This window comes from Pangasianodon hypophthalmus, chromosome 24, assembly GCF_027358585.1.
Source record: "Pangasianodon hypophthalmus isolate fPanHyp1 chromosome 24, fPanHyp1.pri, whole genome shotgun sequence".
Taxonomy (NCBI): domain Eukaryota; kingdom Metazoa; phylum Chordata; class Actinopteri; order Siluriformes; family Pangasiidae; genus Pangasianodon; species Pangasianodon hypophthalmus.
The window spans coordinates 19568364-19593140 of record NC_069733.1 but is presented as its reverse complement, the minus strand read 5'-3'; the positions used below and the strand labels follow the sequence as shown (position 1 = coordinate 19593140).

The following is a 24777-nucleotide window of genomic DNA, read 5'->3' as shown; positions in this document are numbered from 1 at the left end:
ATAATACGATATGATATGCAACTATACAAGACCTACGATATGATACAATATAATACGATATGATACGTTACTATACGATACGAACGATACAATATGATACAAAAGATACGATATGATACAATATTATACGCTACTATACAAGACTAATGATATGATACGATATAATACAATATGATACGTTACTATACGATACGAATGATAAGATTATGATACAATATTATACGCTACTATACAAGACTAACGATATGATATAATACGATATGATACGCTACTATATGAGACTAACAATACGGTATGATACGATATGATACAATATAATACAATATGATACAATATGATACAATACGAACATTACGATATGATACGATATAATACGATATGATATGCTACTGTACGATACGAACGATATAATATAATATGATGTGATACGCTACAATATCATACACTACAACATGATACGAATGATACAATATGACAATACGATACGATATGATAGGCTACAATACGATACGAACGATACGATATGATACAGCATAATATGATATGATACGCTACAATACGATATACAGCATAATATGATAGGATATGCTACAATACGATACGATACGATGATACAATAAGATACGTGAGCAACTCTTCTCAGGATCAGGAGTAGTCCTGCCGTTAATTTTGCGAATGCTCGACCATGTTAATCACTGTACCAAGATCAACAACAGCTGTGCTAATGACTACGCTAAGAAGAATGTTAGCATGGTAAACAGTCAGTAGAAGCTAGCAACGCATGAGCGCTAATGCTAGATTTCATGTGAAGTAACACTGCTAGTCAATAGCAATAGCAACTAAAAATTTATGACACATTGATTAAGATTATTGAAGTAATGCTAACATCTGTGCTAATCACAATGCTAAGACCCAGATTTAAGCTAACAATGCGTAGAAGCTAACAACTTGTAAGAGCTAATGCTAGAATGCTAATAACTAGATTAAGATTTCATGTGAAAGAACACTGAAGAAAATGCTAGAATGCAAATGTTTAATGTTTAGAACCATGGTAAAAAATATGCTAATGTCCACGTTTAACACTCTTTTACACATATTTAGCTAAAAAAAAAAATTATAAAAGTGTGTATTTCTGTATTATAATAGCGCTAATGAAAAATGCTAACACAGATCATAGCCTGGATCTTCTTTCTGGGAAAATGAGCCAAAAACGTTGCCTACGTAGCTTTTTATTTTACGCCCAAACAGAATATTAGCACGGCGTCTCCAAGGCATCGTGTGTGTCATTAACGAGCCTGGTTAGCATGCTAAGAGGTGAAGCGGGCGCTAACGGCAGGTTTAACCTCCCCGTAGAGGTAGCACCTGTGTGCTGCAGGTTTACGTGACGACGTCCAGCTACATGGAGGCTTTCATTATGACTAGCGTACTTCGGCACAGCTAGGGCACTAGAAGTGTATTAATAACTCAGCAGGAGAACGACGAGCCTCAAACGTGGACAATCTGTCTCTGAATTTCTCTCCGTCCAACATTCAGTCCTGAGCGCAGCCTCAAACACGGACACAAACACCTTCCTCTGCCACAGGAAGTCCGCTAAACCCACAGCAACATGCTAATTTAAATAAATCAGGGTTCAAACCTGTAGTAAAATATAAAGCAGTCGATACAGCATTGCTAAATAAGTGTTTGCGTTTTGTCATAATTAGCATACAGGCCACAACATTAGCATACAGCCTTAGCTTGTGGTCTAAACTGATTTGGTAGTAAAAACTTCCCTTTCTTATGAACATGAACAGCCATAGAGAAACAGTTTGGCTAGCAATGCTAACAGTATGCTAGCTATGCTAACAGTAAACAATACATAATTGCTAAATCTAACATTTAAAACAATAACATTTAAAATGATGTTAGCCATAATTCATTTTTCACAAACAAAGCTAACGTGGCAAACAAAGCTAGCAGCACACGTCATATTTTAACATATCGCTCAGGAGAAATCTGTAAATATTGTAATAAACCGTACATATAAAGTTCTGTTTGATTATTTGTATTAATTTTTCTGAAAAATGTTGTTTCCTGTCGCTTCCTTCTTCTGCTAGCAGCTTAGCTGTTTTCTGGTACAAAATGGCCGACTTTGCTAATGTTGTGCGTTTCCCCTACTTTAATAACCACCAGCCGCTAATACCCTCAGCTAATGCTAATAACTCTTCATGCTAACATGACTAACAATCAGTACAAGCTAGCAAAACAATATATATTTATATAAAATCCTAACACTCAGGCTAATTATTATTAATGACAGACAGATTTGATGTCCAACAAAGCTAGCAAGATAAATTAGCAGCCCACAATAACGCTAACCAGTGAGAAGAAGTAGCATGCTAATTCTGGTAATCACGCCAACAGCTATGCTAATGCCTACATATTCCTCGTATGAAATGCACTTAACAAATAAAACAGAATGCGCTTTGTTAGTTATCGCTAAAATTTATTTTAACTAACAGCTATTTAAAACATAACATGGTAGGTACACAAGCTAGGTTTCATGCGAAGTAACATTAATGCTAACAACAAAGCTAATGTCAAGGTTTAAATAGACTAATTAAATATTTACTTTATTATGTAAAAAAATGAGCACAAACATCTATGCTAACATGCTAATGGCCAAATAGCTTACACTCATAAGCCCTGCTAGCATGATGTTAGCCATTATATTCATTTAAAAACACTTATTAAAATGAATTTACTCCATTTTTGGAGCTAGCCATAGGCTAACACTAGCTGCAGCACTAATTAGCCATAAATAGCCAGTGCTAACAATGCTAGCAGATTATTAAGTCACAACAACTGTGTAAACAGTGAGTAAAACCTACTAATACATAAGACAAGCTAATGCTAACCACAAGCTAGGTTTCATTTGAAGTAACATTAATGATAGCACAATGCTAATGTCAGTGTTTTACAACTTTTTCTTATATTTATTTATTCATTTATTTGAATGAAATGTTAAGTAGACACATTTATAAAAGATCTTTTAGTGTGAAAATGGAGGCTACAGCGCTAGTTCGCGCTAAAATCCATGCTAACATGCTAATAGCCAACTAGCTCAGACTTGTAATCCATGCTAGCATGATGTTAGCCATTTTATTCTACAGAAAACAGTTATTAAAATGATTTTATTCTGTGTTTTTTGGAGCCAAGTGTAGACTGAGAGAGGCAGGGTGTGTGTGTGTGTGTGTGTGTGTGTGAGATAAAAAGCCTTGCTAACTTGCAGGAAATCTGTCAGTACCTGCCTGTGTGTATCTGTTAGCCTGAGGCTAAACCACAGAGGGGAGAGGCCTAGCATCAAAACCACAACCTGCTCTCTCTCTCTCTATCTCTGTCTCCATCTCTCTTTTTATCTCTCTCTCTCTCTTTCTCTCTCTTTCTCTCTCTCTCTCTCTTTCATGCTAGCTGATAGATAAAGGGCTAATGATACACCATGTTCCTGTAATTAGCCTCCCGCCGCTAACATCCACCCCAAAGCTTTTTGTTCGCCTTTTTTTTTCTTTGTCCATAAAAACACTTTCTGAAAACATTCCTTTCCTCTCAGCTCTCTCACCTCATGCATCCTTCAACAAGAAAAATAAATAAATAAATAATTATTATTTTTCATCCAGCATACAAACTTCAAAGAAATCCATAATATTTAACCTTAAACGGAAGAAATGAGCTAATAACGTCAACGTGTCAATAGCATCGAATCTGCTAGCTTCTGGTCATTGTTAGCGTAGCCATGTTAGCCGTGTCATTAAGATTAGCGTAAAATAATGATATGCTGCTAATTGTTTAATAAACAGTGCTGAAAATATATTATGCAATTTATTATGTTATTTTTTTGCTAATGCGTTCAATATGCATCGGTAACAATGACACGCTAACAATAATACTGTATTTTCTGCAAATTTTTTGTTAACTGAAATGAAACATCACTTTTTAATAATGTAAACAGAAACAGGAGGAGGGGGCGTGTCCATCTCTGTGATGTCATGCATGCTGTTCATTGGCTGAAATCATTGTCTCTGTGCTCGTACATCATTTTAAAATGACCTAGCTCTTCGCTAACACTAGCTAGTTCAGATCGGTTTGGTATTAAATATGCTAGCTAGCATTACACCGAGCTGCTGTTCAGCTAAACATAAATAGTTCAATAGCTAAAAGCTAGCAGGCTGCTGTAGCTAGAGTAAGTTAGCTATCACTGCTACACCAGCAGGGGGCGATAAGCATGAAATAAGCCGCTGTGTGTGAAATCGCTAAGCGTAAACTCCTCTGTCCTGAAAGATTTCTCAAAGCGCTGACACTGGAGACTCCTTCCATAAATGTTAAATAAATATCTCCTTATACAAAATTCACCATATCAATGTACACGTCTCTGTGAATGAGCTGTTGCTATAGAAACGATAACGTATCAGAACGAGTACATTAATATAAACCTGCGCTACTGACAGAGATGCTGATATAGAAAACTAATCAACACCTTCTGACCAATCAGAATGCAGGATTCAGGAGCACTGTGGAGTAAAACTGTAGAAATTGTGGTGCATCATCTTAATTTAATGTAATCTCTCTCTCTTCATCTCTCTCTCTCTCTTTTCTCTGTCTGTCTCTCGCTCTCTCTCTTCTAATCTGTCTTTCTTTGTCAGTCTCTCTCTCTTTTCTCTCTCTCTCTCTCTCTCTCTCTCTATTCATCTGTCTCTCTCCATCTGTCTCTCTCTCTCTTTTTTCTCTGTCTCTGTCTATCTCTCTCTCTTTTTTTTCTGTCTCTTTTTTTCTCTCTCTCTCTCTCCATCTGTCTCATTCCATCTATCTCTCTCTCTCGCTCTCAAGTCAAAGTCAAAAAGTTCTCTTTTTCTCTGTGTCTGCCTCTCTCTCTCTTCATCTGTCTCTCTCTCTCTTTGTCTCTCTCCATCCGTCTCTCTCTCTCTTCATCTGTCTCTTCCTCTTTCTCACTATCTCTGTCTCTCTCTCATCTGTCTCTCTCTTTCTTTATCTGTCTCTCTCTTTTCATCTGTCTCTCTCTCTTTCTCTCTCTTCATCTTTCTTTCTCTCTCTCTTCATCTGTCTCTCTCTCTTTCTCTCTCTTCATCTGTCTCTCTCTCTTTCTCACTCTCTCTGTCTGCCTCTGTCTCTCTCTCTCTCTCTTACTCTCTTTCTCCATCTATCTCTCTCTCTTTCTCTGTCTGTCTCTTCATTATTATATAAACATTATGCATGACTTTTTGTTTTAAACATTGTGTGTATTGATTTTGAATCTGAGCAAAAAACAGTGCACACTCCGCGTGTGGTTGCTGTAGGATTCGGCCCAAACGAAACGTGTGGTTTATTCAGCATCTAAAAGGAAACAAGTTGTGGAACAGAGAAGAAGAAAAAACCCCACTCCTAACACCTCTAAAGGTTTTGGTTGACGCTGAGGTACTGCACTTTTAATAAAACTAACACAGGAAGTGTTACAGCGAGTGTGAACGTCTCAGGTATGACAGAGGGGGAGAGAGAGAGGGAGAGAGAGAGAGAGGGAGGATTATAAAAAAATAAAAGATGATAAAAACTGATTTCCCACCCTGTGAGTCTGACAAAAAGGTGGGTGAGTGAAGCAGCCCGAGGAGACGACGTGGTGGAGAAATGAGAAATATTCCAGCGTGTGTGTGTGTGTGTGTGAGAGAGACAGAGAGAGAGAGAGACAGAGAGAGAGAGAACGCCGTGAGCCATGTTTAATTTCGCTTTTTGTTTGGTCGGGAGGCTCTCGGGGGCCAAGTACTGCCCGAGGCTCTTTTGTCTGGTCTTTTTCTTCGCCTGCAGCAATTTCACACACACACACACACACACACACACTCCTGCTGAGACTTCATCGTGGATCTCGAGGTATTTTCCTGCGGCGGAACACGCTCTCTACAAACACAGCCATGATGTCAAAGACACGCCGCTGTTACACACTGTTAGAAACACACTGAGAAATCCAGCACACGCTAACCGCTCTGCGCTAAATGTCCCACACTAACTGCCCCACGCTAACCGCCCCATGCTAACTACCCCGTGCTAACTACCCCGTGCTACTCACCCAGCTCTAAATACCTCACGCTATCACTAACCACCTCAATCTAACCTTGTGTGATTAACACTGTCATTAAAAATAAATTCTTACATTGGTGCAAAATGTTTTTGTTATTAGTGAATCTGTACCTGTGTGTGTGTGTGTGTGTGTGTGTGTGTGGGTGTGTGGGTGTGTGTGTGTGTGCTCAAACTCATTATATTTTCTAAAAAAAAAAATCACATAATAAATCACACATCAACTTCATCACGCAGAAAATTAGCATGAACAGTCTGGCCAAAAAAATTAATCGTCCATCCCGATTTCATTTAGAGGCAAAATAAAATGAAAAACCATCAGGATACAAACAGAGAACTGAAATGGAAAAGCGCTGGATTATTATTATTATTATTATTATTATTATTATTGTAAATCAGATTAATCAGTTGAATAAGTTCAGTCAGGGGAATCAGTTGAATCAGTGTGCTGAATCAAATCACCCCACTCTAACTACCCCACTCTAACTACCCCACGCTAACCACCCCACGCTAAAGGCCTCATGCTAACCGCTCTGCGCTAAACCGCCACACGCTAACTGTTCCATGCTAACCTCAATCAGTTGAATCAGGAGAATCAGCTGAATCAGGGGAAAGAATCAGTTGAATCAGTGAAATTATTTCAATCAGTTGAAATCAGGGAAATCAGGGGAATGAATCAGGTGAATCATGAAAATCAGTTGAACCAGGGGAATCAGCTGAATCAGTTAAATCAGGGGGATCAGGGGGATCAATTGAATCAGTTGAATTACTGGAATCAGTTGAACCAGTTGAATCAGTAGAAACAGTGGAATGAATCACACGAATCAGTGGAATCAGTTGAACCGGGGGAATCAGTTGAATCAGTGGAATGAATCATTTGAATCAGTTGAATCAGGTGAATTAGTGGAATCAGGGAAATGAATCAGTGGAATCACACGAACCAGTGGAATCAGTCGAACCGGGGGAATCAGTTGAATCAGTGGAATGAATCAGTTGAATCAGTTGAATCGGGGGATCAGAGTGATCTTTATAAATTGCACAGGCTGTAAAAACTCCATCACAGACAGAAACAGAGATTTGCTTTTGTGTTATTAATGAAGAGGCGATGTTTTAACAGCGCACACACTCACACACACACACACACACACACACGCAATCTCACAAGAGAAAAATGTGGTATGAATATATAAAGAGCCTGCGCTGGAAAATCCCGCTGCTAATTGAACAGATCTGGCAGAAGTAGTAGAGTCGAGTTCCGTGTTAAATGGCGGTGGTTGTGTGAGGCTGTTGGTTTTAATGTAGTGTATTTCCCTGCGGCCCCGAGCGCCGCGCCTTTACAACACCGGAGAGAGCCGAGCGCTACGCCAACGGCCGCATTAATAAACTACACAGCTATAAATCCACATGATTTATTGAGCTCCTTTAGCGTGTAATCACAACGGCACAACGGCTAAAAACAGGAGCTGGAGAGGAGACGAGTGTGGAAATGATCCTCTGAGAAAAACGCTCAGATTCACTGTTTCTGAAACACACAGCCGTGTTCCAAACCTTCACACACACACACACACACACACACGTGCAAAATAATAAACATTAAAGATGTAATGAAACATTAGCCACGCTCACGGCTGGACGATAACATCCCGATCCACGATGAGAAGAATTTACATCATGCACTTTTTATCATCATATACACGCAATAATGCAATTATTGGCAACCCTCGTTAAAAACGCAGTGACCGCTAGTCAAAGTAGCTAGGTTTAAATTTAGCATATATTGCAACGGTACTAAATAGTAAAAGTACATTAGCTAGCTCAGTAAAATGTGTCAAAAATCAGAATAAAAGACACCGATTTAGTGAAGAAAGTAATATCAAAAACCTTTCTGTGATGTAGGAATGTTGGAATGCAGGAATAAAAATAGTCATGATGAAATAGAAACTGATTCGTATTTTATCAAAACGACACTGAATCGTATTTTAGGAAAATTGTTCTGAATCATATTTTATGAAAATCGTATTTTATGCAAATCGCTCTGAATCGTATTGTATCAAAACGACTCTGAATCATATTTTATAAAAATGGCTCTGAATCGCATTGTATCTTAACCCCTAAACACACACACACACGGATGTATGTAACTGGAGGTTTAATTTACGCCCTGGCCTTCACTAGATAATGATATCGAGTTGTAATTTGCTGATGCAAATGGCGAGCTGTAATAGGCGATAAAAGCGGCAGTGCTACACAGTAGAATCGCTGAACACCCTGAGCATTCATTAACTCCCTCATTAAGCCGTTCAAGTCCACGTTAAGAGCTTTCCGAGAGGGAAGCGGTGTGTAATCGAGGTCTGATTGCGCTCCAGCACGTGTACCGCAGCACACTCGTTTACATTCAGCACTCTGTTTTGGCTGAAAGCTTCAGAGAAATGAATGCTAATCTAATGGAGGCGATGTGAGGGCGGAGAAACCCACAGCGGAGCCGTTAGCTGCCGTAATGTACAGCAGATCCATAATTAACGCCTATAAGTTAAGCGTGCGAGGCCATAAACCATCCGTCAGCACTGCCGTAGATAATAATACAGCTAAATGCTCCGTTTATCATATAGCTATACGAGCTACGTCCCCATTCTGCCCAGCAACACGGGCAACGGGGGCGGAGCTTAAACTCAATCTGATCAGCCAATCACAAACTTCATCATATGACACCATTACACCACCGGTTTTATTAAACATTATAATAATTAGCATAATATTAGCTAGCATGGTAAAGAATCTTTTATAGCTTGTTAACTTCAAATAGTTACTGCAGAAAAGGAAACATTTAACATTTAATATTTAACTACGTTAACTCACTAGCTAGCTAATGTTAGCAGAGTACTCCATTAATGTTGCTAGGTCGATTAGCTTAAATTGTTAAACGATTGTATCATACAATTAAAACCAAATCGGCTCTGAATCATATTGTATTGAAACAGCTCTAAAATGCAAGTTGAACAAACTGACTCTGAATCATAACGTGACAAATCAGCTCTGAATCATACTGTATTGAAATGAATCATATTGTATTGAAATGGTTCTGAATCATATTGTATTGAAATGAATCATATTGTATTGAAATGAATCATATTGTATTGAAATGGTTCTGAATCATATTGTATTGAAATGAATCATATTGTATTGAAATGGTTCTGAATCATACTGTATTGAAACAGCTCTAAAATGTAAGTTGATCAAACTGACTCTGAATCAGAGTGTATCGAATCAGCTCTGAATCAAAACGCCTCTGAACTGTGTATAGTGCTCTGATTCGTATCATACTGAAATGACTCGTACTCAGATGTCTCTATATCTACTTTTATTAAAACAGCTTTAAATCGTATCGTATGGTATCGTATCGAAACGACTATGAATCAAATGTTTTCGAGACGGCTCTGAATCATATTTTATCAATATGACTCTGAATCGACTCACATTGAGACGACTTTAAATTGAATCTTACTGACTCAATGGCTGCATTTAATGAAACTCTGACACGTAGATCGCGTATGTGATGGAAACAAAAGAGTTTTCCTTCAGCTTCTGAATCAGAGCTGTGCCGAGTTCATGCTAATCTACGAGATAAAAAATGAAGATTAAAAGACCCAGGCTTTAAACGGTCAGCCATTTTGCTCCGGCGCTCCTGTGCGCAGTAATTAAACGGCACTCTCGCCGCCTCACATGTAAAAAAACGACTCATTAGAGCGAGGCCTAAATGACGAGCTCTTTTAAAGCATGCACAAACCAAGAGGGAAAATAAAAGCCCCTTTTTGCATATGCATTAGCTCTAAATTGGACACAGGCCTTGGGGCAAATATTTCTGTCCTCAGATCTCGGTTTGGAGAGCACTCAGGACTTCACGGCGGTGAATAATTAGCGCTAAAAGAGTGTTAAGGAGCGGAGACGCAATCGAGAGGCGATTCACATATGAACTGCACTCGAGAAGTTTCTCAGCCTTCCTCAAGATGTCGGCTTTATTCACACCGCGCCATGTGTGTGTGTGTGTGTGTGTGCGTGTTACTATTCAGAGTGAAAAGCTCTTTCTCGCATGATGCTAGCTCGGTGCTGTGCAGTCAGTGGAAAATAGCTGCAAACCGCCATTGAGTGTCAGCTCTCTGAGGCCTCTTTATGTATGTGTGTGTGTGTGTGTGTGTGTGTGTGAGTGTGTGAGTGTCTCACATCCTGTGGAGGGCCCTGAGGCTGCTTTGCAGGGTGTGTGTTTGTGTTTGTGTGTGTGTGTGTGTGTGTGTGTGTGTGGGGCCTCACGGCTCTCATGTTTATCTGTGTGACTGATGGTCTCTCGGCCTGCTGAGGTGAACACGAGTTTTTATCTGGTGTTCACAGCACAGCTCAGCTTCCCCTCGCATGTGTGTGTGTGTGTGTGTGTGTGTGTGTGTGGCGTCATTCACACAGAGATAAACAAATAGGGCTTTCATGCCGGAGCACACCCCCACCGAGATATAGAAACACACACACACACACACACCTCACTGTCAGAGAAAGTTTTACACAATAGTGTGTGACAAGGATGAACCGTGCTGCGTTCAACAGCTCCACACTTCTTTTCATTTATAACCCCTGTGTGTGTGTGTGTGTGTGTGTGAGAGTGTGTGTGTGTGAGTGTGTGTGTATAAGGGTGTGTATTGATATGCAGATTAAAAAAAAAAAAAAAGCAGAGGGAGAAACTAAACCTGAATCTCTGAATCATATGATACTTAAATGAAATCATATCACTTCTAAGCAGATCAGAATCTTATCCTATCTAAACAGCTCTGAATCATATTTAAACGGCTCTGAATCATATCATATCTAAACAGCTCTGAATCATATCATATCTAAATGGCTCTGAATCATATCATATCTAAACAGCTCTGAATCATATTTAAACGGCTCTGAATCATATCATATCTAAACAGCTCTGAATCATATTTAAACGGCTCTGAATCATATCATATCTAAACAGATCTGAATCATATCTAAATGACTCTGAATCATATCATATCTAAATGACTCTGAATCATATCATATCTAAATGGCTCTGAATCATATCATATCTAAATGGCTCTGAATCATATCATATCTAAATGGCTCTGAATCATATCATATCTAAACAGATCTGAATCATATCATATCTAAACAGATCTGAATCATATCCTATCTAAACGGCTCTAAATCATATCATATCTAAACGGCTCTGAATCATATTTAAACGGCTCTGAATCATATCATATCTAAACGGCTCTGAATCATATTTAAATGACTCTGAATCATATCATATCTAAACAGCTCTGAATCATATCATATCTAAACAGCTCTGAATCATATCTAAATGACTCTGAATCATATCAAATCTAAACAGATCTGAATCACATCATATCTAAACGGCTCTGAATCATATCATATCTAAACAGCTCTGAATCATATTTAAACAGCTCTGAATCATATCATATCTAAACGGCTCTGAATCATATCATATCTAAACAGCTCTGAATCATATTTAAACAGCTCTGAATCATATCATATCTAAACAGCTCTGAATCATATCATATCTAAATGGCTCTGAATCATATCATATCTAAACAGCTCTGAATCATATTTAAACAGCTCTGAATCATATCATATCTAAACGGCTCTGAATCATATCATATCTAAACGGCTCTGAATCATATTTAAACGGCTCTGAATCATATCATATCTAAACAGCTCTGAATCATATTTAAACGGCTCTGAATCATATCATATCTAAACAGCTCTGAATCATATTTAAACGGCTCTGAATTGGTTTGTATTGAAACGGCTCTGAATCAAACCATATTAAAATGACTCTGACTCATACACAAACAGCTCAGTTGATTTCCATAATTTAAATGCACTTGTTTAAGAAGAAATAAAAAAACTTTGTGTTCGGTTCCGCCCCTTTTCCACACTTTTTTTTTTTGCTTTTTTTTTGGATAGTGAATCAAACCACAAAGCAAATGAACCAAAAGTATTCATTTCACTTTGAATCAGATTATGTTGTTTTTTATTCCACAGAGAGTATATCCATAATTGTTTTAAAATTTGATTCATGATCAAAGAAAAATAAAAGACGAGAAATTTGAAGAGGAAGTAACACTGACTGGTGGAAGGATGACGTGACTCCGCCTCCTCTCCTCACAAAACCGCGGGCTGTGTTTAAAACCGTGTAATAACATACGGAACCTGGGTTTTGAAAGGTCCTTCTGTAAGCGTCCAGGATGTTTTAGAAGCATTTTGTCTCTTTATAGTATCAGAGAAGGAGAAAAGCGGATTAGAGAACGTTAATCAGGCCTCGAGCGCTCTCTCAGGTTCCTGTTCTCTCTCCTTCTCTCTCGGGTGGGATTTGGGTTCCTCCAGGAGATCGGAGGCATTTTCCGAGTCTCTCAGCTTCATTACAGTGTGAGATTGAGGCTGAATACACACAGCCACTGGGAAAACCATGAGCACAACAGAAATACTCTGAATATTTAAGATTAATGAGGGTATAATGAATATTAATGAGGGTATAATGAATATTAATGAATGTATAATGTTATGTACATACAGAAGCTAGTACGAATCAGAATAATGAAAGCCCACTCTGTGACTAAAGTGAACTAGTTTACTAGCAGTTAGCTAACTAAAGACCAGAAGAGTTTATTTCAGAAACATTTAGCTAATCAGGACGAGGACATGTGACACATTTGCATATTCATGCATATGCGTATATCCTGGCTAGTTTAATGAGAGTAAACATGTCGAGATGTTCCTGAGCCGTTTTTTTTGTCATTTGGATATTTGTTTACTGTACAAAGATTATTTTAATGCTTTGAAATTGTTGCACAGTACTAATATATTTATTTATAAATAATAAATTATTATATTAAATAGTATTAATAAAATATTTCTTTTCACCCTGAACATGTCGTCTTTGCTTTCTGTTTTTATAAATCTCTCACACTGCAGTAGGGTTTGTGTTTCATAAACACACACTTGACACTTGACATGGCGTGTGTGAGGGAATCGTGTGTGTGTGTGTGTGTGTGTGTGTGTGTGTGTGGTTTGTTCCCTCGAGACGACAGCAGCAGTGTAAATAAATAAAAACTCGGTGGGAGTTCAGCGCCCGTGTCATACTCATGTCACACTGACGCTATTTATACACCACATAAAGCTCCTTCACTGTCACACACTCGTAAATATGTGTACTTTATGTAAACTGATTCAAACACACACACACACACACACACAAACCCACACACACACACCCACACATCTTCTCTGAAACACACCATCAGAGCATTCAGTAACTAGCGTGTTTATGCTAAGCCGAAGTGTGTGTGTGTGTGGCATGTAAATCAGATGCGCAGTGTTTTTGACATGACATTTCCATCAAGTGTCACCTTTCAGAGTGATAAAAGACGTGAACTTTTCACATAAACACCATCATCAGTCCACTGTGGGCGTGTCCCAATCCACACACCCTTACTCACTAAGAGCCGTATTCAGAGCAGATCAAGTGGAAAAGCCGCGTCAGCGTCTCCGTGAGGAAAGTTGCTGGTATTCAGAGTCGGGTTCTGCAGCTGCTTCAGTGGATTTTCTGAGCTCCACATTCAGATGATTAAAATCAGCTGCGTGTAGTTCACACCTCCGAGGTTACCTACAGCGTCCAGACCACCGGCTTTAACACAAACACTCACCTTTAAACCTCAAAACTACAAAATCAGGGATAGAAAATATGGTGATGTCTGAATGAGAAGATGAGAAGATGGCGAGTGTTGAAATAAATGGAACAGGAGTCTCGTATATCAGCGATATATTACTGCATGAATAGAGCTCGCTGTAATGATCACATTAATCACTGGTTTAATTTAACAAAATGGCTTCCACACTCATTATTCAGCAGCACAGAGAATAGCACTTGATCCAGCGCAGCCTGTTATTTTACATTTTATTTAGTTTTTATATCGCGCTCTGACATAAAGTTACTCGAGCGCAACTTAATGAAGCCACGAGACACTAAATGGAGGTGATGAAATCGTAATGTGTGTGCGGGATGTAGGAGATTTTATCGCACTTTTAATTCACTATAGTGTCAGTGTTTGTGTTAATTCTATACTCTGCTGTAAAGAAAACGTTCACGGTGTGAAGGAAAATCTGACCTAGCGCTCATCTGCTACGCTTACAGAGAAACTTTACCTCCATCCATCACTTCATCCTGAAAATATTCACTGCTCCAGATAAGCCGTGTCTCTGATTAAGACGCGTCTCCTCCCGTGTCCTCTGTGACTTTAAAGTGACGATGTTATTAAGTGATGAATAGTGAGATATATATTTATAGATTTAATATATTTATGTATTTATGCGTATTGTGTTTATATTAAACAGTCAGACGGTGGCGCTGGACTTAACGCTGCTCCTCACTCGAGCCGAAGAAACATGAGCTTCAGCTCAAGATCAGAATCGAGTGTAACTGAGACACGCCTCTGTTTTGGATAAACTCCGCCCCCTGTGCGTAACTTATGAATAGCGCTATGAATAGGAAGTGTGTAGTTATGAACAGCTCTGAGTACTGAAGTGTGTAATTTCCATATTAAATCCTGACTGATCTCTGAATACGGCTCATGAATCACAGTAATGTTAAACAGTGTGGAGATCAGCACATGCCTGAGTCTGGCTTTCAGCAGATCTGATTCTTCAGGAACAAAGAGCAACATGGAGGAGACATCAGCATTCACATCAAACCTCCCACAGACACACACACACACACAGCCATAGCCACACCTCCGCTGCAAATGAAACGGCCCATAAATATAAAGAAAGGGCCCATTTACCCAGGATGCACTGGGACACCTTTGGCAATTTAATCAGATCGTCATCGAAGAGTAATGACAGTAATATCAGCATTTCAGCATCACTCTCGTTAACATAATTAATAACGTCCACCACTGAGAGAGGAAATGTCACACTTACCGAATAACCACGTCCTGACAGAGAGTGTGTGGAGCTCTGCAGAGAGAGAGAGAGAGAGAGAGAGAGAGAGAGAGAGAGAGAGAGAGAAAGTCAGATAGAAAATGAGATAAAGAGAGATAGAGACACAGAGGAGAGAGAAGGAGAGAGACACAGAAAGTGGGAGAGAGAAAGTCAGACAGAGAATGAGATAAAGAGAGAGTGAGAGAGAGAGAGAGAGAGAGAGAGAGAGAAAGAAGGAAAGAGAAAAACAGATAGAGAATAAGATAAACAGAGATAGAGGCAGAAGAATGAGAGACAAAAAAAACAGGAGAGAGGGAAGGAGAAAGAAGGAGAGAGAAAGACATATAGAGAGACAGAGAGACAAGAAGGAGAGAGAGAAAAACAGATAGAGAATGAGATAAAGAGAAATAGAGAGACAGAGAGAGAGGTGAAGGAGAGAGAGACAGAAAGCGGAAGAGAGAGATAGAAAAACAGATAGAGAATGAGATAAAGAGAGATAGAGAGACAGAAAGAAGGAGTGAGAGAGACAAAAAAGCAGGAGAGAAAGAGAGAAAGTAAGACAGAGAGACAGAATGACCGAAGAAGGAGAGCAAGAGAGAGAGAGAGAGAAAGTAGAGAGCGAGAGAGAGAGAGAGAGAGAGAGAAAGTAGAGAGAGACAGAAAGAAGGAGAGAGCAAGAGAAAGTAGAGAGAGAGACAGAAAGAAGAGAGAAAGAGAGAGAGAGAGAGAGAGAGAGAGAGAGAAGGAGAGAGAGAGAGTGATGACCTTTAAGATGTGACAGAGACATGATGAAGCTGCATCACTTTAATATCAATATTCACATTAACCTTTTCCCTCCCCTCATTCGCCCACACACACCTCCATCTCTCCATCTCTCCATCTCTCTCTCTCTCTCTCTCTCTGGACAAATTGGTGCTCAGGGTCATATTTTTGACTTCCTCTGTCACACACTGCTGCAGAAATGTGGCTGTAAAATGGCATGTGCATATTACAGAGGAGTTTTTTATTCTAGATTTTGGACGGTGTAGCGTTCACCTCTCGAACCCGCTCACCTTCACTCAGCGCCGCGGCCGCATTAGTGTCACACACACAGTCAAAAAAAATCAAAATAATAAAAAAAAAGTGGAAAACTTTCCGATATCGTTGTCACTTCTGTGTATTTGTGTCTGGGCTATTAGGCTGGTTGTTGCGTCAGCGTGTCAGTGAGGCGCTCGTGCGGGATAACGACTCGTCACCACATCACGCTCACGCTCACGCTAACGTTCCCTCCACAACCTCCGTCATTTCACCAAAACACTTTTATTTCTCACATTCCTCAGACTTTTATCTGTTTATAGTGAAACGCGCTACTTCCTGTTCTCACTTACGTTAGAGAATGAAATGGTATCGTTACTGCGAGGAACTCATGATGTGCATCAAGCTAACGAAACGCAGAAATAAAAAAGTTAGCTTTTAATACTGAGTACGATTCGGTCAGTGACGTGACAAAACAAACCGCAGCGAAGAAAGCTGTTCAAGCGTACACTCCGTTTCTCAGTGAGTAGCTAAAGTTATATCTCTTCATAGATAACTAGCATGCTAGCATGTTAGGCAGGTCGTGTGCTAACTATCCAGCATAACAACAACGTCGTACCTGCGCTCATGTCCACACCCACGAACGATACCATTTCGTTCTCTAACGTAAGTAAGAACAGGAACTAATAAAACTCAAACTGAACACGGAATATAAAGTGTTTAAATGTTAGCTTAAAATCAGCACGTGTTTAGCGGCTTTCTTTAGACGTAGACTCGTCTCTAAATTCCACATTATTGCACGTTAAGTTAGCATGTTAGCAAACATGAGAGATGTTCACGAACAGTTCAGATGCCGGAGTTGCTCTGTTAAAGAGTTTCATATGAAACTTTTATACAGTTCCGTGAGTTCAGTGGATCGGTATTTCCGAGACTGCTTTTAATTTTTTATTTTACTCATTTAATAAACAATCCTCTGTGTGTGTGTGTGTGTTTGTTGAGGATTAAGGCGTCCTTGATCGTGTTAAATTCGGGTTTTAAATGTTTCGCTTTATTTTTATGCTAAAACACACACACACACAGCTGGACACACAGCTGATGTTTCCTTTAGTGTTTAATGTTAAATGTTCATGATGCGTACGTGTTTTTGTTGTGTGTGAGGAATTTCAGTAAAATCAGATCTTGTCCTTTCAGAACTCGGAGTGAACGTACAGACCGGTTCTGAGAGGAGAACCGTGAGCTGAGGAGACTTTAGAACATGGCGGTGCTGCCGAGTCGCCACAGGAAACTCTGTATTTTTAATATCGGCTTGTTAAAATGTGCTGCATGCTCTACCTTTTAAATATTACAGTGCTATAGCAGGCATGCGGTTAGACTTTAAAAAGCAGCGTGCAGCGTTTTTGGAAGGGAAAGACTTCGTATTGTGAGTATTGTTTTGGCCTGGTGTGGTCACGCTGTCTCACTGAACCACAACAACAACAACAACAACAACAACAACACAGGTGGTGCTGATTTATTCTGCAAAGCTGATGAGACAGACGGAGGAGGAAGAGGAAGAGGAGGCGTAAATATCAGAAGGTGTCTGTGTTGTTTAAGGATTCTTATCTTCCTAAAAGAAACCTCTTCTGATATTTTACAGGATTTTTATTTACATGCAGCTTCTTCTCTAAAATCCTGATCTGTTTATTAAGTTTTTAATTCGGTCGATTTAAGTGTTTTGTGTTTTCTACGCAATAAATATTGAAATGATTACATACATAAGAGTTTTGAAACGTGACCCAGTTTATTAACCAGCTTCATCCGCCATTTTGAGATCCCTGCTGCAAGGCATCATGGGTAAATCATGCTCCTCAGTACACAGCGGTTGTCGACTCGACCCCTCGTCTATTAAGTAACGGAACAGGTTATAAAATGGCCGAGGGGACTTGGCTAAGGGGAAGTGGACGAGTGATTAGAGCGCCGTGCTGGGTCACGCCAACGCAGTCGGAACGGATGTTAATTGGACGTTCGAGGTCTCGCTCCCTGGTGATTGGTTCGTCTCAGCTGGAGGAATTACTACAGGACTGAAGATCAAGATCACTCCCTCTCTCTCTCTCCCTCCCTCCCTCCCTCATTTATTCCCATCCTCCATTTTCTCCCTCGTTTTTCCGCTTTCCTCTTTTTGTCGATTGGCAATTTGTGGCCACGTCTCAGGGGGGAGGAGGAGGAGGAAGAGGAGGAGGAGGAAGAGGAAGGGGGGGTTTGACCGAGACGTTTCTGCTACACCAATTTCGTCCTTGCCTAGAATTCAATCTCTTTTACACACACACACACACACTCACACACACTCACTCACACACACACACACACACACTCTGCCCCCTCTGTGTCAATTAGAGAACACCAGCGAGGCAGCACAGCGGGAATCAACACTATTCCACTTTCTAACCCCCCACAACACACACACACACACACACTCACTCTCACCACACACACACACACACACACACTCTCACGACACACACACACTCTCACGACACACACACACACTCTCATATAACACACCAGGGTAACAATATAGGTATATAGGTGCCCCACATTATCCCCCAACACCGCCCTTACACATCGTATAACTCTAAAAGAGAGAGAGGGAGTGAATACGTGCCACACACACACACACACACACACACACTCAGGGCACAGATTGGTGGAATTAGCCTCCCCGTGGCCCCGCTTCATTCACATTGTCGTATTCAGACTAGAAAGTGAGCCCTATTTAAATGATAATGAGGATTTAGGGCTGAGAGAGCAGCGGAACATTCCGGCACATTCCGGTCTGAGCTCCATAAGTCTCGGCACCCCGTGTGCGCGCTAACTTCCTGTAGCGTGCACTACTTAGCAGTGTCGTGTCACGATAAGCCAGATTTAAGATTTAAGATTTTACAGCAATAAAACTGTAACGTTTTTCTTTTTTTCAAAGGGGAAAATAAATTTGGATTGGTGAACATTCTTGCACGTAAACACAGCCAGAATTTAAACAACAACAACAACAACAACAACAATAATAATAATAATAATAATAATGATAATAATAGTGAACAAATTAATTCATGAATTTAACAACAGCAATCTTTCTTTATACAGAACCTAATTCTTATCTTCATTAGTAAAATTTACCACCAACTGCGTAAGACAGAACGTTGTTATTTTTACAGATTTCTGAATTTCTTTTTCCTGCCACGTTCTTCCTGACGACTCAAAGAGGGCGGGGCTTTAGTCTGATACATCTGTTTTAAAAATGGACCAATCAGAATTAGCCATGTGGTTACATCACCTCCCGTTTTACACCATCCACAGAAACTAAAGTGACGTTTTTCTTTCTTTCCTGCTCACTCGACCTCTTTCTTTTTTTTCTCATTTATTGTTTATTGGACTATATTTTGTTTTATTCTTTGTCTAATTTTTAAACTTTTACGTAAAGCACTTTGAGATTTGAGACTCGAAACGGAAAGTGTTTTATAAATAAAATAAAATAAATAAATAAATACATTTATGTGTGGCAATGATGAGTAGTGTCGCTTCAGATTGTTTAACAGTGAAAGGAATGAGAATTAACACACTGAAATAATTATAATCCGCACCTAGCAAACTGTATTTTTATCTAATTAACACATAAAAAAAAACTCATTAAGTGCATGCAGGAACGCTGAAAAACTGAGACTACGGCTTTTCACAGTGTTTTTCACGTTTGTGTGATAAAATCACACCCAGTTCTGAACGAAGAGTTTAATCTGATCTCTGAGCTTCACTCTGAACTCACGACTTGAATCAGCTCATTTTAATCTGTTTTATAAAACCAGATGCTGCTCCTCCACGTTTCTGCTGCTGATTGCGTCACTTTTTAAATCAACTGCAGCACCGAGTGACACGAGAAACAAAATCTTATCTGTTTTCTGTTTTTAAAATCTAATCTTTATCTGTTTTTCCCACTTTACGCTAGAAATATGTGCAAAATACACGAACACAAACATGAACACAGCACGCAACGTTCACGACACGACACGTAAAAAAACAAAAGCACTGTGCCAGGACACGCCCATGACGAGACACGCCCATGACGAGACACGCCCATGCCAGGACACGCCCATGACGAGACACGCCCATGACGAGACACGCCCATGCTGAGACACGCCCATGCCAGGACACGCCCATGACGAGACACGCCCATGACGAGACACGCCCATACCAGGACACGCCCATGACGAGACACGCCCATGACGAGACACGCCCATGCTGAGACACACCCATGACGAGACACGGCCATACCAGGACACACCCATGACGAGACACGCCCATGACGAGACATGGCCATATCAGGACACGCCCTTGCTGAGCAACACCCATGCCAAGACACGCCCATGCTGAGACACACTTGTGGTGAGACATGCCCGTGGTGAGACGCCCATGCCGAGACACGGCCATATCAGGACATGCCCTTGCTGAGACACAGCCATGCCACAACACACCCGTGCTGAAACACGCTCGTGGTGAGACAGATCCATGATGAGATGCTGCCATGCCAGGACACGCCCATGCTGAGACACGCCCATGCTGAGACACGCCCATGCCGTTCTGATTCTAAGACAGTAAAGGATGTATATTCCTTTAAATCTACCGCTGACAGATTTTTACAAACACAATATTTTTTAAAGATTTAAAACTCTACTTTATAAATAATATACATATAAATAAAATATCTTTATCATTTATTACAGTAATTAATAATCACTAATAATATTTTTTAATCTGTTGAAAAAGCCAGTGAGGTTTCAGGGTTGAATAAACGCCGACTGAAATCAGAGAAGTCTCGGACCCTCGGGATCGAGGCAGGAGGGACGACCTGTTCAGCGCTTTTGTTCAGCTCCAAGCTGACAGTCGATTAAAAGGCGGAGCTGTGCATGAAAAGGAGCCAATCAGGAGCAGCCGAGCATGAAGCCAGCGAATAATAATAAAGCTCCACTGAGAGTCTCCTGTTCTGCGTTCCAATTCGGTTCTTAATCTGCCCGTGTCCACTTGCCACCATGACAAGGGCTGTTCTATTACTGTTAGCTCGCCTCCTTCGGCTAGTTAGCAGGTCAGTTTGCTAGCCATAGGAAGTTTACAAAACCTTTATTAATACTTTTGTTTTGGAAAAAGTTTAACTTAAATTCACAAATGAGAAAAGCACTAATAAAATCTTTTTTGCTAATATGAAAAACGCAAAACAACAAAAATACTCCTTCATCATTAAATGCTAACAGCTTGCTAACTCACTAGCAGCTAACTCAATGTCGGCAGTAAGGATATCGTAGCCATATAATGATTTCCTTCTTGATTGGTATGAAATTTTCCCTTTAAACAAAGTACAGACATACTTCAGGAAGCTAACAAGCTAGGATATAAATTGTCTGGCTAACAGCTAACACAACAGTTATATTAGCTTAGAAAATGTTAGCTGATTAGCTGATTTTCTAACTAGCTAAGAAAATAATTGTCTAGGAGTGAACACAACAGTTATATCAGCTTAAAAGCTTGCAAGATACCTGATTTGCTAAGTAGCTAGGAAACTAAACTTGCTAGCTGACTATTAAGATAATAGTAGAAGAATAAGGCACTGATTATCAGACTAGCAGTGAATACAATCACCTCAGGCAGTGAGAACAATTAAACTGAACTAATTAATTTGCTACGTTGCTGATTTGCTAACTAGCTATTCAGTTAATTAGATAGCAGCTAACATGATGGCAGGAAGAACAAGGCAGCCAAAGCGATACAGAGACCCATAACGAAGCCAGGAGGAAGTCTAACATAAACAGAAATACTGATATTAAAAATCTAACGTAAACAGAATGACCGATGTTAGAAGTCTAACGTAAACAGAACGACCGATGTTAGAAATATAACGTAAACAGAACGACCGATATTAGAAGTATAACGTAAACAGAACGACCGATGTTAGAAGTATAACGTAAACAGAACAACCGATATTAAAAATCTAACGTAAACAGAACAACCGATATTAAAAATCTAACGTTAACAGAACAACCGATATTAAAAATCTAACGTAAACAGAAATACTGATATTAAAAATCTAACGTAAACAGAACGACTGATATTAAAAATCTAATGTAAACAGAACGACCGATATTAAAAATCTAACGTTAAAGAAATACTGATAATAAAAATCTAATGTAAACAGAACAACATATTAATAGTCTAACGTAAACAGAACGACTGATTTTCAGCCTGATTAGCACGTTATTTAAGTTGCGGTTTATCCAGTTAGCATTAGAAGAGATGTACAGCTACTACTGTTTCTCATCAGCACTGAAAATGGACAGACCACGCCCACAAGCTGGTCAGGCCACGCCCACAAGCGACACATTATAACTGAGTGACTAAGGGAGCTCAACCAAGGGGAAGTGAACGAGTTTGGAACACGAAAGGAGGCACGTGTGAGAGACTTCGCTGCATTTAACAACGCAACCGTGTTTACAGAGTTAGCATTAGAGCCAATGTGCTGACTCTCTCCCTCTCTCTCTCCCTCTCTCTCTCTCTCTCTCTCCCTCTCTCTCTCTCTCTCTCCTCCCTGTGTGATGGACAGGTACAAACGACGTGGGCACGGCGTCCTGCTTCTTAGCGCCGTTACTTTTGGCAGGAGATTAGAGGGAAATGGCAGATCAACACTGTCAGCCAGCGCAGCCTGCAATTTTCCTCACTCCTCTCAGCCCTCCCTCTCCCTCTCTCCCTCTCTCTCCCTCTCTCGCTCCCTCTCTCTCTCTCCGTTCTGTCGCTTTTCACTGTCAAAACTGTCAGGCTTTTATCGGCCTCCATCCTGCCGCCCCTCCTCTCTCTCTCTCTCTCTCTCTCTCTCTCGCCCTGTCAGATTTTTTTCATTTAAAAAAAACGCAGCCTTTTTTGCTCCAATCAGCGAGAAACGACAAAGAGAAAGAGAGAGAAGCACAAAAAGACAGAGAGATAGACAGGCGGAAAGACAGACCGAAAGAAAGACAAAGTGAGAGAGCGAGAGAGAGAGAGAGAGACATACATACAAAGAGATAGAAAGAGACAGACAGAGAGAGATAAAGAGAGACAGACAAAAAGAGGGAACGATAGAGAGAGACGGACAGAGAAAGAGAGATAGAGAAAGACAGACAGGGAGAGAGAGAGAGAGAGAGAGAGAGAGAGAGAGAGAAATAGAGGGATACAGACAGACAGAGAGAGAGAGAAAGAGACAGAGAAAGAGACAGAGAAAGAGATAGAGAGACACACAGAAAGATAGACAGACAAAGAGAGAGAAAGATAGAGACAGACAGAGAGACAGACAGGGAGAGAGAGAGAGCGACAGACAGAGAGAGAGACAGAGACAAACAGAAAGAAAGAGAGAAAGAGAGAGACTAACAGAAAGAAAGAGAGACAGACAGACAGAGAAAGAACGATAGAGACAGAGAGAGAGAGAGAGAGAAAGATAGAGACAGAGAGAGAGAGAGACAGAAGGAGAGACAGAGAGACAGAGACAAACAGAAAGAAAGAAAGAGAGACAGACAGACAGAGAGAGAGAGAAAGATAGAGTGAGACAGACAAGGAGAGAGAGAGAGAGAGAGAGAGAGAGAGAGAGAAAGATAGAGTGAGACAGACAGAGAGAGAGACAGAGAGAGAGAGACAGACGATAAAGCCTGATGTCTCTCATCCTCTGATTTCCATCAGGAACAGCGCATTTAATCTCTTCATTAAGAGCTTTTTCTTCGCTCCGTCCTCCTCCTCCTCATCATCGCCCATTCGGAGAGACGTGTACCCCTCCTCTCATCTCTCCTCTCGTCTTTTTTTTCTCTCCCTCGCTCTGCCTGAGTGAATTTGCCTGGCGTTTGACAGGCATTAGTTAGAGAAGCATATTCAGGATTCATTTAAAACGAGCCACGCGGGAATTAGACATAAATTCTCATTACTCTGGCGTATCGCCTTATTATTTCACCCCTCCCCGTCCCCCGTCCCCCCTCCCCCCCGTCCGCATCTAACATCACACACACACACTCACACACACACACACTCACACAGACACACACACACACACGGTTTTAGATAGATAGATAGATGCACTTTAACGATCCCTGAGGGGAAATTATCCATTACTTATTCATTACAGATGATTGATGCCTTTCCGACTACGCAATCATTTCATCCTGATGATGTCAAGGGCACCGAGTTTCACCTTTCTAATAAAAATATCGCTGTTTCTTAATGAACAAATATTTTAATTTCATCAAGAAAACATTAGCACACTTTTTTTTAAATGACGCATCTTTAAAAAACTCGACGCAAAAGCGTAAAAATGATCAAACAGCAGCTAAATCACTGATCATGCTGATCTGAGACAGGCCTGGGGGCGGGGCCTAATATTCTAATGAGCTGTTGATTGACAGCCTTCTTCTTCTTTACACGCTAGTCTAGTTTTCGCTTTACTCTGTAGGCTAGCTTTTGCTTAACTCGCTAGATTAGCTTTCACTTTATTTGCTAGATTAGCTTTCACTTTACTCGCTAGATTAGCTTTCGCTTTATTTGCTAGATTAGCTTTCGCTTTATTTGCTAAACTAGCTTTTACTTTACTAGCTAGATTAGCTTTCCCTTTACTCTCCAGATTAGCTT

The 24777-nt window shown here is 40.2% G+C and overlaps 1 protein-coding gene across 7 annotated transcripts in view; it reads right to left on the bottom strand.

Annotated features, from left to right (window-relative positions):
* Positions 1 to 24777, bottom strand: part of fbrsl1 (fibrosin-like 1) — a 298676-nt gene that overhangs the window by 199898 nt on the left and 74001 nt on the right. For 6 of the 7 annotated variants that reach the window (XM_034298924.2, XM_034298927.2, XM_034298930.2 and 3 more), the window contains exon 4: positions 15106 to 15141. The exons of the other annotated variant lie outside the window; for it this stretch is intronic. In XM_034298924.2, the coding sequence (XP_034154815.2) occupies positions 15106 to 15141 (36 nt within the window). The remainder of the gene's footprint in view (positions 1 to 15105; positions 15142 to 24777) is intronic. 7 annotated transcript variants of the gene reach the window in all.